Here is a 13,299-nt window from a genome sequence, read left to right on the forward strand (position 1 = left end):
GCGAAACCCCCAAGTTATCGTGATCGAACAAAGAAAAAAAAAAAAAACAAGAACCTGGCGCTACTAGAAGAAAAATGGAAAATATAAAATAAAGGCTCCGACAAGAATGCCCCATCTACCAACTTGGAGAAACCACCTCTCTCCCATATCCTCGCTTACTTGAACTACTGCATTGTGCTTGTAGCCGTGTTAGCTGCATCCACGTATCCATCCTTTCGCCTGTCTCCTCTCCCTTTGTTGTCTTTAGTTGTACACAATATGTGACAGGGCGATAGGCTCTTTGCCCTTGGCTAGCGCCTTTTTCGTATCCTCGTCTGTGTCCTTAGTGCCGAAGGTAGCTTCACGCAGACTCTGCGTCTCGAGAGACGCGTCCTCCATAGGGCTCGCAAGCGGGCTACTAACCGCAAGGCCACTACTTCCCACGCCATCGGCAATGTTCTGCAGATGGAGACCGCCGCTACGCATGCTGCGAAGACTAGAGCCGTCGCCACGGGCTCCGGTGACATTTGAAGTCACGGTGCTAGGGCTAAAAGAGGTATAGATACTGTTGCGATCGGATAGAGACAGCGCATTAGAGTGGCTAGTAGTTGGTGGGACAGACACCGAGGGACCCATGGCTCCAAAGCTGCTAGTGCCGCCGGCCCCACTACTACTGCCACTGCCACCGGGAGGACCGGACTCCAAATTTGCACTGAGAATGCTGAGCGGCAAGCTTTCTCGCGAGCCACCCCATAGTGAAGATGGCGCAAGGGCACGCACACTAGCATCCGTGTCAAACGAGCGGCGGCGGCGATGCTTGCTAGAGGATGCTAGGGTGAGAATCGAAGCGTTGTCCGTCAGCAAGTTGTTGGCGGTGGCCGTTGCATAGGTAGTAGGGTGTCCAGGAGTTGAAGGTGCGAGATGTGGTGGCAGGGCACTAGCTGGTGATGCGGTAGGGAAAGGCTGGTTGAAAGTGATTGTGGTGTGGCTTGTAGCACCCGCGTTCATATGGTGCATTCCGTGGTGATGGCTGTTGGGGGCAGGATTTGCAGCTGAAATGGCCAGAGATTGGATGGTCGTCAGGGTTGTCGCCAGAGAACGCACACTAGGCGCTGGGGAAGAGAATGTACTATCGCCGCCACTTCCACGCATGGCACTACTGCGGTCGGTAGCTGCGCCAATCGTGAGATTTGTGGTTGCAGTGAGTGCAGAACGGGCTGTCTCGTGGTCTGTCATGACGGTGGCAGCAATAGACCGCGAGCCGCTAATGGTGGGGGGATGTCTGAGACTGCCGTTGCTACTAATGATGCTAGCATTAACGCTGGCAGTATCGCCATTTCCACTGCCGCTGCCATTTCTACCTCCACTAATTGTGCTTGCTCCATGGCTTTGTGCAGGCAGCAAGATACCGCCATTACTCGATTCGACTTCAATAAAGGAAGACTCGAGCGAGGTGTTGCTGCGTGCAGTTGACGGCGCTGCTGAAAAGAATGAGGGAAGGCTGCTGTGAGGCCCAGTATTTCTAGGACGGTGGCGCATCAGCTCAACCAGTCGGGCAGATTGAGGGTACGGGTTGTTGTTTTTGGAGGGCTTTTTCATCTTCATGTGGTATGTGAGCTTTGGTCGGGACTTGGATGTCGACGTGGGGGCGGCCACCGCGGCTAATGAGCTGTTTCTAGCATGCTTGGTAGACTGGTTTGTGGTTGTTGGCGCGGCGGATTCTGAGTCAGACCGGTTTCGCTGGCGGAGACGGTCTTGATGAGAGGTAGAGAGGCGATATCGCGCGGAGCCTAACGACGAAGAGGCATTGATAGCATCGGTTTGCTGGGGGTCATTACAGGATGCACTGCTGTTGTTGTTGCTATTGGCGCTGGCTGGAGATGGCGATGATGACAGGCTTAGATTCTTGTTGAAGTTGGCCAGCTTGCGTACCCATGTGGAGAAGGGCCGCCGTCGACCACTACCAGATCGCTGCTGCGGCTGAGGCGGTTGTTGTTGTTGTTGTTGTTGTTGTTGTTGATGGCGTGGGTGCAGCTGAGGGTCTGCCATGTCCAAAAGGCGGAAACAGTTAGAGTAGAAGCAAGGCGATGGGAAGATCGGAAACTGAAGAAACTAAGGATTGGGCTGGATGTAGTGGAGAGAAAACAACTATACCATGAGACTGGAGAGGGGCTTGTGTTGTTGTCGCCATAACCCTGGATTGTGCGTGCCTTTATGACAGTGGCAGTGGTAGGAGCGGTGGTAATGGTAGCGTGTAGCTGTTATTAGATATGAGACTGCGACTATGGCCGTCCTTTTAGTCAGAGGTCCGTCTCTTATCAAGGCGCAAAAAACTGGGCTAGAAAGACTTTCAATATGGTGGGTAGCAGGCAGGGCCTTAGAATCTGGAAGACAGGCCCCAAGCAAGAGCGAAAAAGAGCGACCTGGGGTGCGAGAAGGCTGATGTTTGGGGTTGATGGAGGTTGTAATGTGGGTTCAAATATGCGATCGCGAGACGGCTACGCAGGAAAAGGCGCAATTGTGATTCAAGCCTGGTGAAAACTTCAGGCGCATGCTGTGTGTATTTGATACTTGAGCTGAAGAAGACAAAAAAATAAAACACAAAACTCAATTTTATTGTCGTATTTAATAGATGCACATTTAATTGTGATGTTACAAAGTCAGCAATCCTATCTCCAGCGCCCCAAACAAGGCGTTTATTAATAGTCCAAGATCGCCGCCGGCTTGGCAGCTGGCGGACAGTCCTACCAGCTGTCACCCTTACGGTGTCCAGCCTATCTAATGACGCTGTGTTACCATCCCTATAAGATCAATAAACAACCCATCCACATTCCTTTGTCATCCCACATCCCCATACTTGACTTATCCATTCTCCCTGATGAACAGCCCTGCTGCCATAAAAACCGCCTCTTCTATTCGCCCAATCCCTTCTACAGCTGTAGCCCAGATCAGATCATCAGCACAGCTCACATCCCTCAATGAAGTCATCGTCGGCCTGACACAAAACGCCCTCGATGCGGAGGCATCGCGGATCCGCATCACACTTGACTATGCCTTAGGAAACTGCGTGGTAGAGGATAATGGGAACGGCATATTGCCTACCGAGTTTGCCTCCTCTGGGGGTTTAGGCAAGGCACATCGTAAGTCGGAGGATGACACGAGGACTAAGGCTGCATACACTATGGCTACTGAGACCTCATTGCATATTGTCAGCTAACCAATATTACAATTCAGACACTTCCAAGCTAGAACTGCAAAACTGCCACGGCAATAAAGGTGTATTTTTGATGTCTCTAGCCTCGCTATCTCTTGTGAAAATAACGTCTCGTTGCAAAGGCCTGGCTTCGCAAAACTCGCTCACTCTACACAAGGCACAGGTTATCTCTCGAAACACGCCCTCAAGTCCGGCTGAAAGAAGCCTTGACTCCCCTCATGGCACTCGCGTCAATGTAGGGGACCTCTTTGGCCTCATGCCAGTCCGTGTGCGTCAACGGGCCACTGCCGATTCAGAGAGGCAATGGGCCTCTCTTATCTGGAACATCGCCGCCTTGCTTATTTGCTGGCCAGCGGCAGTTTCGATAACTGTAACACACACGCAGTCTGTCTCAAATTTAGCTGTGTCCTCCACCAAACAAAAAAAGATACATTTCAGGCCCGTTGCCGACCGCATTCTAGCAGTGCGTACGCCGAGGCTACTTTCCCAGGCAAACCTGGCCCACGATGCGAAGTGGGAGCCAGTCTCGGCTTCAGTACGGGGAGTCACTATAAAAGGGTGTATTGCGCATAGTCCATCGCCGTCTAAGAAAGCCCAGCTCATCAGTATAGGCGTGGTGCCACTTCTTAATAGCGCTGGCACTGACCCTCTGTACGAACAGATCAACAAGGTATTTTCGGACTCTGCATTTGCCCAAGACCATATCGATAATGACGACGTCAGGTTTTCAAGCAAAGTAAATAGCGGAAAGCGGCCAAGGAAAATCTTTGAGAAATGGCCTATGTTCTACTTCCAGATTCACCTGCTTGAGAAAGAATTAAGTGTTGATAGACTGGCTCTTGCGCCATCCTTATTAACAACTCTGGGAGACTTGCTAACTGCTGTTTGCAAAGAGTTCTTGAAGAAGACCAACATAATAGCATCAGACAGCAAACCATCATCTGGCTTTACCCTTCGCCAGCAGCCATTACCAAAATTAAGCACAAAACACTCATCTGTCATCTCCCACCCATCATCTATACCCCGTCCCCGATCAGTGTTTGATTCTTGGAGCCGCATGAAAGTCGGCCAGGCTCAGCACCCAAAGATTCAGGCTAATGCCTTTCCTAAGCTTCCCCTTGTAAACAGCTCTGGAAACCTAACGCGCCCTCCATTTGAAGTCGAACTGCCAGCCAAGCGGCCCAAGAAAAGCATGATGGAGCTAGTCTCCCAATGGAAGAACCCCGTTTTTGAAATAGGCGACCGTGGTATTCCAAGACTAGCAGTAGCGCCGTCTGCTTCACCGCATAACTGTGCTGGCCAAGGAGATGACGTATCGTTTGATACTGCCTCTATGGCAGTGAAAAGCCAAATATCGAAAGATGCTTTGGCGCGGGCCCATGTGCTCAACCAGGTTGATCACAAGTTCATCCTGATATCAGTGCCACAAGATACAGGTGGCAGCCTTCTAGTCATTGTTGACCAACACGCGGCCGATGAGCGAGCCCGCCTTGAAGAGCTAATGGCCTCCTACTTCCCCTCTTCCTCACCCACTGCCCCCGCCTACTCGGAAGCCATGGAAACCCCTCTCACATTTGAAGTCCCAACTCAGGAGGGAGACTTGCTCATCCGCTTCCAAAATCACTTCTGCAATTGGGGTGTCTCATATACTTGCACACCCGTTTCACCACTCACGCAAGTCATTGTCTCGTCTCTTCCGCCCAGCATCCACGCTCGATGCATCCAAGATCCGGCGCTACTCATTACTCTTCTGCGCGCTGAGATCTGGACTCTTGCCGAATCGTACACCTATGCGTCCAACGGTCCAGGGCCTCCTCGGGCAACCGCTGGCCCCCACGGCTTTGTAGCTCGCTTTCGCACATGCCCAACGGGCATCCTAGACCTACTGAACTCCCGTGCATGCCGGAGCGCTGTCATGTTCAACGACCCGCTTTCACACAATGAGTGCAAAGCTCTGTTGGAGAAACTTTCGCGTTGCGCATTCCCGTTTCAATGTGCTCATGGACGGCCGGCAATGGTACCGCTAGTTGACCTTTCTACGAAGCATGGACTGTGGGAAGCAAACGCTGAACAACACGAATACAAAGCCATTGTTCCGTGGAGGAAATATGCTGAAGAGTGATTAATTGATTATGAGTTCTGTGTTCCGTGATTATTGTACATAATACCCCCCAATCAGCAGGATATATAGATGTCGCATGCATAGTTCATTTCATTTACCCCAATACAACCGCCTTACCCAAAAACAACCTTGATTCCCAGATCATCGCTTACGGTTCGCCACAAGTCCTCCTCAAATCTGTTTTTAGGGACATCTAACACAAAATCTTCTTTAGGTTTAAGATCCTCTGCAGTGCCTTTCTCGGCCATGACATCAGCCCTCTTCCAGACCTCCTGCACGATTGTCCACGCGTGCTGGATGTTGACCATGCCCTGGCGCCGATCAACAGCCAAAAACGCGCGTCTTGCTAAGTCGCGATCGGCTGTTTCCGATGCCTCACATGCCGCGACAAAGAGTGGCCATAGAAGGGCACTCATAGGCCCAGCATTCTGAACAGTACGCATACAGTGCACCAGCGCGGCATGTGCGTGGCGCTGGACAAGCGGATGGTCACGTGCACAGCCGTAGATACTTCGGTACAGAAAGACAGAAGCGCTATGACGATAGGCTAGGGCATTGTTGAGAATAGACCGCACACGGCCCTGGGCAGGGTGCAAAGCAGTGGCAGAATCAGTTGCAACAGCAGTAGATGTGGAAGGGTTAGAGTCAGGGGATAGATCAGCTATTGAGCAGCCGCCGGGCAATTCAGGCTGCCATTCTTCGAGTGCGGTTTCAATAGCTGCGGAGCCTGTCTCGAACTCCGCCTTCAGGATAGGGATCGATGAGGCGTTTTCTGCAGTGATAGCAGCAGCGAGGTTACGCTTGAGGCCTTGGAGGGCGGACAAGCGGTGAATAATGGGCCATAGACTAGTGAACATCCCCAATAAGGAGTCGATGCTGCTATTCGACGAACTAGGCGTCGAATTTAAAAAGCTAGGGGTGGTGTCGAGATATGAATGGCTTAATGGAGCTCGGCCGAGCGAAAGTGCAGAGATTACATCGTAGAATTTGAAGGCCTAGCAAAAGTTTCAAGTTAGATTTTTCATGGACGTGACAATACTGCCGTGAAAGACAACTTACTCGCTCAAGGAACTGGTCTGTAGCATCTGGGAAGGCGGGTGATTGATATCGAGTTGTCATCACGGTTAGTGCCCCTCGTAGATGGTCATCAACAATACTTGATCGGCCCTTTTGCACCAGCTACATCGACTGTGTTAACATATGAGACGTGAAGCCTATACCGGGTGTACTTACAACTTCATAGTAGATGAGGAGCATGATGGACGCTAGCAATTCATTTCTGTTGGCCTTTCCTCCCTGTGCAATCAGCTTTGCAAGACCGGTGATGACCTGGCGGTGAAAGAAGTCTGATGTCTCACTAAACTCTACGCCCCTGTGCTCAAGATGGGCGCTCGCAAGGGCATACACAGCATTGGTGACCACGATGCTACTATGGCACAAGGGAAGCACCAGCTGTTGGAAGGGGTTTCCGCTATCTTCTTTGAACACAAGCAAATGTGAGAGCACGTTACAGAAGTGGTCAATCAGGGCGCGGCGGTTGCGGAGGTCAGAGAATTCGAAAAAGCTGGGCAAGTTGAATTCAAAGCTGATTTGTGGTTGTTGATGGTAATTTTGTAGTTGTGAATCGTAGCATTGCGCCGGGTAAGAGGGTTCCGACACGATAGAGCGGGTAGAGGAGACTGATCCCCGCTGTTCTCGCTCGGTGTTTTGCGGGAAATGGCCATGTGCTTGTGTATGAGACTGGGCTGGCAATAAGACAAGATCTTGTTCCATGTTAGACCCCAGGCTCGCTCCAACCAACATGTCATCTGCACTACTACTGCTGCCAGTGCTGCTCGTGTCCAGCGTTGCATCGTCGGGGCTATCAATCATGGGGAGATCGAAATCAAAGCCAAGAGATTCAAAGCCAGGGAAGGCGACGGAGTCCAGTTGAGCAAATGACATCATTGCAGCGCTGAAGATGTCATTGTTTGGAGAGATTAGCGGTACATCCGCGTTCTCGGTATCTATTTGCTCAATATCATTGTCATCAAACTCTGTGTCTAGGGCGATCTCCACGCGCTGAGGCATCCGCGATGCCAAGGCAGTCTCTGGTGACCATTTTGGAGGCGAGTGGGGCGGGTTTAGGGTCGGGGTGGATGCCGGTGCAGAGGCCGGGGTTGTGGTAGAGATTGTGGTTGGAGTAGCCGGGGCCGGAGCCGGTGCTTGTGGCACAGCGCCAGGCCGAGCCAAAGCTGGACGTTCGACAGCCGTCGAGGATCGGCGGTGGTGGGCGGAAAGGCTGACAGATTTGCGGCGTTTTGAGGGTGCTACTGGAGGGGCAGAGGCCGATTCCGGAGGGCTTGATGAGGACACAGGGTCGGCTGTGTTGGTGATTTCATCGCGGCGGCGGCGTTGGCGTGGCTTGATGGGCTCATAAATGCAGTCCTGGCCTTTTTCAAGACAGCGAGCACATTGAGGCCGAACTTCATCGCACTTCTTTTTCTGATGGGAGGGTCAGTTTGGCTGAAGTAGCGAGTTTTGGTATTTTCGTTCAGGTTCTCGTACCTTGTCTTTACTAGAGAAGGCGTTAGCTATCGTGATAATTGTATCTGAGTAGCAATAGGAGAAGAGAAACACGGAGGGAGGGAGCCGACATACCAGAAAACGCAGCCTATCAAATGCCGCAAAAATAATCACCAGCCAGTCAGCATTTATTTTTTTATTTTTTTCAACCCCGCCGTATCAGAAACGGAGCTTATGCGTTTGGTTCGGTCGCCGCTTTACTATTTTACTTCGCGCCTGCCGTCTGGGGCAGTGCGGGGTGGGCGTCTTGTAGCTGCAGCAGTCTCCAACTTACCAGATCGTGATCTTTTTTTAGGGACCTTTGCAGGCGCCAGTCGAGTGTACAGAAGCATACTGGTAGGCGGTTGAGAGGAGAAAAGCATCAGGTGAGAATCAAGCAGATGGCTGGGAGAGCGTTGTTGGTGTTAGATTGGCAAAGAAGAATATAAGAAGGAAAGGGGTTCTGTGGTTATGAGCCCTCGTATGGTTTTGTGACGGCGAAAAAAAAGCAAGACTCTTTTAGAAGAAATGAGGAATCCAAATCGAGGGGTCCGGTCTGGCCTTATGTACTATTGCCCTGTCGCTAGCTTTAATATATTATTATATCTAAATTTATTTCTTGTTGCTGCAAAGTAGGCTTTCTGGGATGATCTCTAAGCCGGGCCAGACCTAGGCCAGCAAGTCACGATGTCTCGTGTGCTCTATAATTGCTCCCCCTCCTGGCCGGGCTGACCTTGCTGAACTGGTTCTTTTGTTCCCGTCTCCTTGTCCCTCTGTTTCCCAACTTCTTCACGTGGGCTAACCGCACTTGTACAGAAACGATGCTTGCCTTGGCCCTTGCAACCAGCAAGCATGGATGGACATGGTTGTTGGCCAGCCAGCACTTAGAAGCAAAGCAAGCCGCGGTCCAAAACAAGGAGGTCTCTTGTCTACTTTGGCTTTGGCCGCCTGTCTTATGCTCTCTTTCTCTCTCGGTGGCCCTTGCTAGCCGTCTGTGGAGGGCAGGAAAAGGAGCCAAGCCAAGCCAAGCTTTCTCGCTTTTGGGGAAACCTAGCAGGGAAGGACAAGGATATGTGGAGACAGAGAATGAAGTGGAAGTAACTGCTTGGGGCAGACCCCACGCTCCGAGGCGTTGGGGAAAGCGAGCAGGCTGAAGGGATGAATTTTCAAGACGCCGTTTTAAAAAACGTAGCAGGCACGTCTCTAACGCGACGGAGACCAGTGGCCAGCAAAACTATCGCCAGAGCTCGGCCTCTGTCTCCTGAGCAGATGAAGATCTTTGACACAAAAATGGGGCCCCTGGGACAGAAGGCAGCGGCAGCGGCCCAAGCCAGCCTCTCTGCCTATATCGCGAGCTGCGATATTGAGCTAGACTGCAGTCCTTGACTCTAATTCTCCCGAAACAGCTCTCCGCCTCTTCTTCCTTCGCTGCCCCTTGTCAACTTCCCCGGATTTTCAAACCGCCGCTGGTGATCCTTATCCCAACAGTGTAGCTGTGTAGCTGTTTAGCTAGCATACACGGACCCCCCAATGAGCAGGCTAGCAGGTAGCAGGCCTGGGCTGGTGGGCTCCTTTTGAGACCCAGGGAAAACAAAGCCTCTGGCTCAGGACCTTGATTGGCATGCTACCAGAAAGGGTCGAAACTATGTATTTTATACATTGCCTGCGGGGATGCAGAATAGACTTCTCTGTTGTGTAATGCTGTATGCGGTATTTCAAAATGCAAGCGCCGTCAACGCTATGCAGGCCGACGTCTTTCTTTCGCATGGTCGTGTTCCATCACATGACCACTGCATACTTCTCCCTTTCTTCTGCTTCGAGTTTAGGATTCTAGGCTCTGGGCCTACGCTACCTCTGCTCTGCTTCCTCTTCCTGTCTCGGTCTCGTGCCTCCCCCTATGTCTATCTCCGTATCCATCTCCATCGACGTTGTCCCTGTTTCTGTCTCTCTACTGATGTCTCTCAGCAATATTTAGCTAGCTTCTCTATTCTCTTCGTCTTCATACTACACATACGAAGTGGGAAATCCTCTCCCCCCATCCCTCTTCCCCCAAGATGTCGATGTTGCTCGGGCCTTCACTCGGTGGTTTATTGTCTTAATTAGCAGTCAACCCCGCACATACCTAGCTTAGACCCAACTCCCCAAGTATTCCACGGGACAACCCCTGCTTTGCTGCTACGGCTGTCCGCTCTTGGGCCTTTTTGGGGTCAATATGACATACAACAAGCATGTGACTTGGCTACTCCAGCAGGCTCTATTGAGGCCATCAAGCCAAACTCTGTCGACCAACGGACGACATGATGGTATGGCTGTGCCATATGGCGGTGATACAGCACAGCGTACATGGAGGCTCCTTATCCGCTTACTCCAAGCAACAAAATGCTCCTGATTTTCCAGCGTGCTTCCTATATGAACCGTCTGAAGGTGAGATTGCTTGGGCTTAGCTAACTAACTAACTAACTAAAGCATTCTTATTATGCATATATCACTATCTCCAACAGACTGTCGATGCACCATGTTGTATGGACAAAACACCACCTTCCCCAATATATTACCAATATGCAAACATCGTCATCTCCAATACCAACCAGCCTTTCATCTAGGGCCCATCCCCTTTATTGATTATTTACCATCGCAGCTCCGTCCATCTGACATAAGAAGACTATTGTTTCTCTAGCTCTCTCTCAGAATCCCTACTCAATGAGACCCTAAGCCTGTGCAGTTTAACAAGCGCGCCAATCACAGGCTATAGACCCCATGTTCTCGCAGCCACGACTTCCTGTTCGTGTTGACCTTTTCCCCGCGATTTTATGCCAGCAGGCCAGGCTTCGGCATAATAAATTAGCCCTGCCTTGCTTGTCAATTTGACGTTCCATCTTGGCCATGTTTATCCAGGACTGGGGCTGGCCCTTTGTTGATGCTGCCTCCCTATTATTTCTACTGGGGGCTACATGCAACACGTCTAATTCATGAGACTCCGTGTGGCTTGCCTGGAAAGGGGCTCGACCTTTCCGCTTTCGCTCGAGTGTTGCTGCCTCTGATTTAGAATATATCTTCATTAAGGGCCAAGGATCCAGGGCGAAGTCTAGGCTTCGAAGTTTGTTCTTCTGGGCTCTTAAGCTCTGTGGCCCGTTTTGTCTCCAACAGCCTTGACACTCTCAAAGAGGTGCCCTTGGAGACTTTGTGTTTCATGTTGTGTCTTTCCCTGCTAAGATTCATTTAGAAGGAGTCTTGATATTGCGTTGCTAAGCACGCTTTCTTGTCGCTAGTAAGCGTATTTGGCTAGCTTGGGCTAATGGACACTGTGATGCACAGACAAGGATGCTGGGTAGTGAATAAGAGGCCTGCTTCATTTAATAGCCATGCACATATTTGTCTTCTAGAGACCCCATCGCAGGTATTTCCCATTGACGCACCTATACTGAGCACTTTCTATCGTCCTCTAGAACCAAGGAGCTGACATGAAAAATCCCACATGTTTCCATATAGGTCATCTGTGCCCTTGGGCTTCTACGGATCGTGTGGCTCCTGTGAGCTCAAATCCGCCGAAGCGTCAATCTAGTATGATGTTGAAAATCCATTAAGCTTAAATTACAGTTCTTCATGGGACGGCTATGCGTATTTTTATGGCTATCGTTAGTCGCTTATGTGCTATATGCTATACACAGTCTTTCTACGACGAACTGTCAGTTATAACTCGCAAATCATTGATTAATCATATGGCCTCTGGAGGCTCTCGCTCCTCTACAACTATATGTATCCTAACGCTGCATGTCAGGAGGATTAGCAATGGCTCTCCTTCTGCTCAATATTGCATGTGCACGCACCACCGCACTATGCCACCATAGGTCGACCACTGACCGCCCACTTGAGTGTTGTTAGAAGCAGAAAGTAGATTGTAGCAGGATTCTCAAAGCCGCTTCCCTTTGTATAGCTGGGGCTAGACTAGGCAGTGCTTACACTTGTATTTTCATGTTGTTTGCGAGTAGAACGAACGGCTTTTGGGGGGACCTTGGCTCACCCGGAATATGTGTAGTGGTATCCACGGTGTATTCCATGGCATGGAAGGCTTTGAGGTATCGGAGAGGCCCGAGTTGATCGCAGGAAGGCTTCGCTACCTTTGCCAGGACATATACCTTCCAAGGACGCCTTTGGTAGCATCGGGATGCGCTGCGAGCTACTGCTATTGTCAATATATATACAATTTCCTTGCATGTTGTACTGGGTTTCGCTTTTTCCATCGAGGTAGTTGTTTTCATGCATGCTTACGAATAGCCCTCTAGACTAGACAGGGCCAATTCAATCGAAGTGCTTCTTGGTGGAAAGCTCTAGTAGTACACCATCGAAGAGGGGGCAAGCGTATGTTCAAGGAGCCCTTTCTGCTGATGAGCATTTGTGCCTTCGGTCTGCCAATAGACGAGCTTCAGTCTATTATAAGGGTGACTTGGTAGAAGATGAGGAGTAGTTGAAGTTTCCTTCATGATAGACTATTGGCCTCGAGCTGTCTTTTGCTTGGTCTTAAAGGCTGCATTTGTGGCTCTTACGATGTGGGTGATGTGTAATTTTACGTTAATAGATGTGCGATAATCAAACTTTGGTGTCTCAGTGTCCTATACGTTCGTGAGAAAGGCTCTCGCTGGCGTGATGGAGGCTCTTGGTGTTGAGTCCGTTCATGCGCACGCATAGAACATCTATACGCTTTTTCCAAGTCAACACCATGCCCTAACTCAGTGACCATCGCACTATCTATCTAGGCTCAGCATCTACTAGTGGTTAGAGTCTTCCTAAGAAACTACGCTCGTGGCCTTATTTCTCACATATTATAAATCAAGAGCTCGCCAGCATATCCAGTGCCTGCCGTTGATGATGAACCTCTACCCCCATGCCTCAAAGAGAACTGTGAGCATCGAAATACGGTGAAAGAATGGTCTTTCTGCAGTGAGTGATTCTTTATATCTCTATTCAGCAATGATCAGCCGGTCTATCACCCAAACCGCGAGTTTCTAGCTTGTATTCAGGTATGCAAAGAGCCACCATAGATACTCCGGCCCTAATAAGTTGCCATCTGACCCTGCTTCTAGCCCTAAAAGAAGGGGTGCAGATGGAACTAACTTCTCATCTTTACGGGAAACATCCTCTCTCACACCCACCTGACGGAGGGCTGTCAAGCTAACTACTGAGATCCTTTAAGAAGAATACAGCATACAAATACTATTCTATGAATTCTAGCTTACGTCACCATCCTAAGCTCAACACAGCAAGGCTGGCTTACTTGGCACTGCTGTCAAGATCATGCTCTATCCCTGTGGCTTTACGTATATTTGCAAGCAGATGTTGCCTCCTAGCTTGCCATCGACCCGCCATGAGGTACAAGTGTATATTGGACTGGTAACTATACCAGGCGTCTTAGCGTTGCAATGTCTTAGGCACGTCTCTTTGT

General features: G+C 50.3%; 3 protein-coding genes across 3 annotated transcripts; 1 reads left to right on the forward strand and 2 right to left on the reverse strand.

The window, feature by feature from the left end:
- Window positions 1-243: 243 nt before the first annotated feature.
- On the reverse strand, window positions 244-2,028 carry HOO65_010538 (uncharacterized protein; the record flags this gene model as incomplete). The annotated part of the gene is made up of 1 exon (XM_070999744.1): window positions 244-2,028. The coding sequence occupies one exon, from the start codon at window positions 2,026-2,028 to the stop codon at window positions 244-246; it is 1,785 nt and encodes a 594-aa protein (XP_070862360.1).
- Window positions 2,029-2,857: 829 nt separating this feature from the next.
- HOO65_010539 (DNA mismatch repair protein MLH3) lies at window positions 2,858-5,315 on the forward strand (the record flags this gene model as incomplete). Its single annotated transcript, XM_071005483.1, has 3 exons — window positions 2,858-3,187; window positions 3,357-3,577; window positions 3,632-5,315. The coding sequence occupies 3 exons, from the start codon at window positions 2,858-2,860 to the stop codon at window positions 5,313-5,315; spliced, it is 2,235 nt and encodes a 744-aa protein (XP_070862361.1).
- A 113-nt stretch (window positions 5,316-5,428) lies between these two features.
- Window positions 5,429-8,212, reverse strand: HOO65_010540 (L-arabinose-responsive transcription regulator ARA1; the record flags this gene model as incomplete). The annotated part of the gene is made up of 4 exons (XM_071005421.1): window positions 5,429-6,310; window positions 6,375-6,494; window positions 6,549-7,747; window positions 8,155-8,212. The coding sequence occupies 4 exons, from the start codon at window positions 8,210-8,212 to the stop codon at window positions 5,429-5,431; spliced, it is 2,259 nt and encodes a 752-aa protein (XP_070862362.1).
- Between the last annotated feature and the right edge of the window lie 5,087 nt (window positions 8,213-13,299).

Source organism: Ceratocystis lukuohia (assembly GCF_044167205.1).
Source record: "Ceratocystis lukuohia strain C4212 chromosome Unknown Supercontig1_pilon, whole genome shotgun sequence".
Taxonomy (NCBI): domain Eukaryota; kingdom Fungi; phylum Ascomycota; class Sordariomycetes; order Microascales; family Ceratocystidaceae; genus Ceratocystis; species Ceratocystis lukuohia.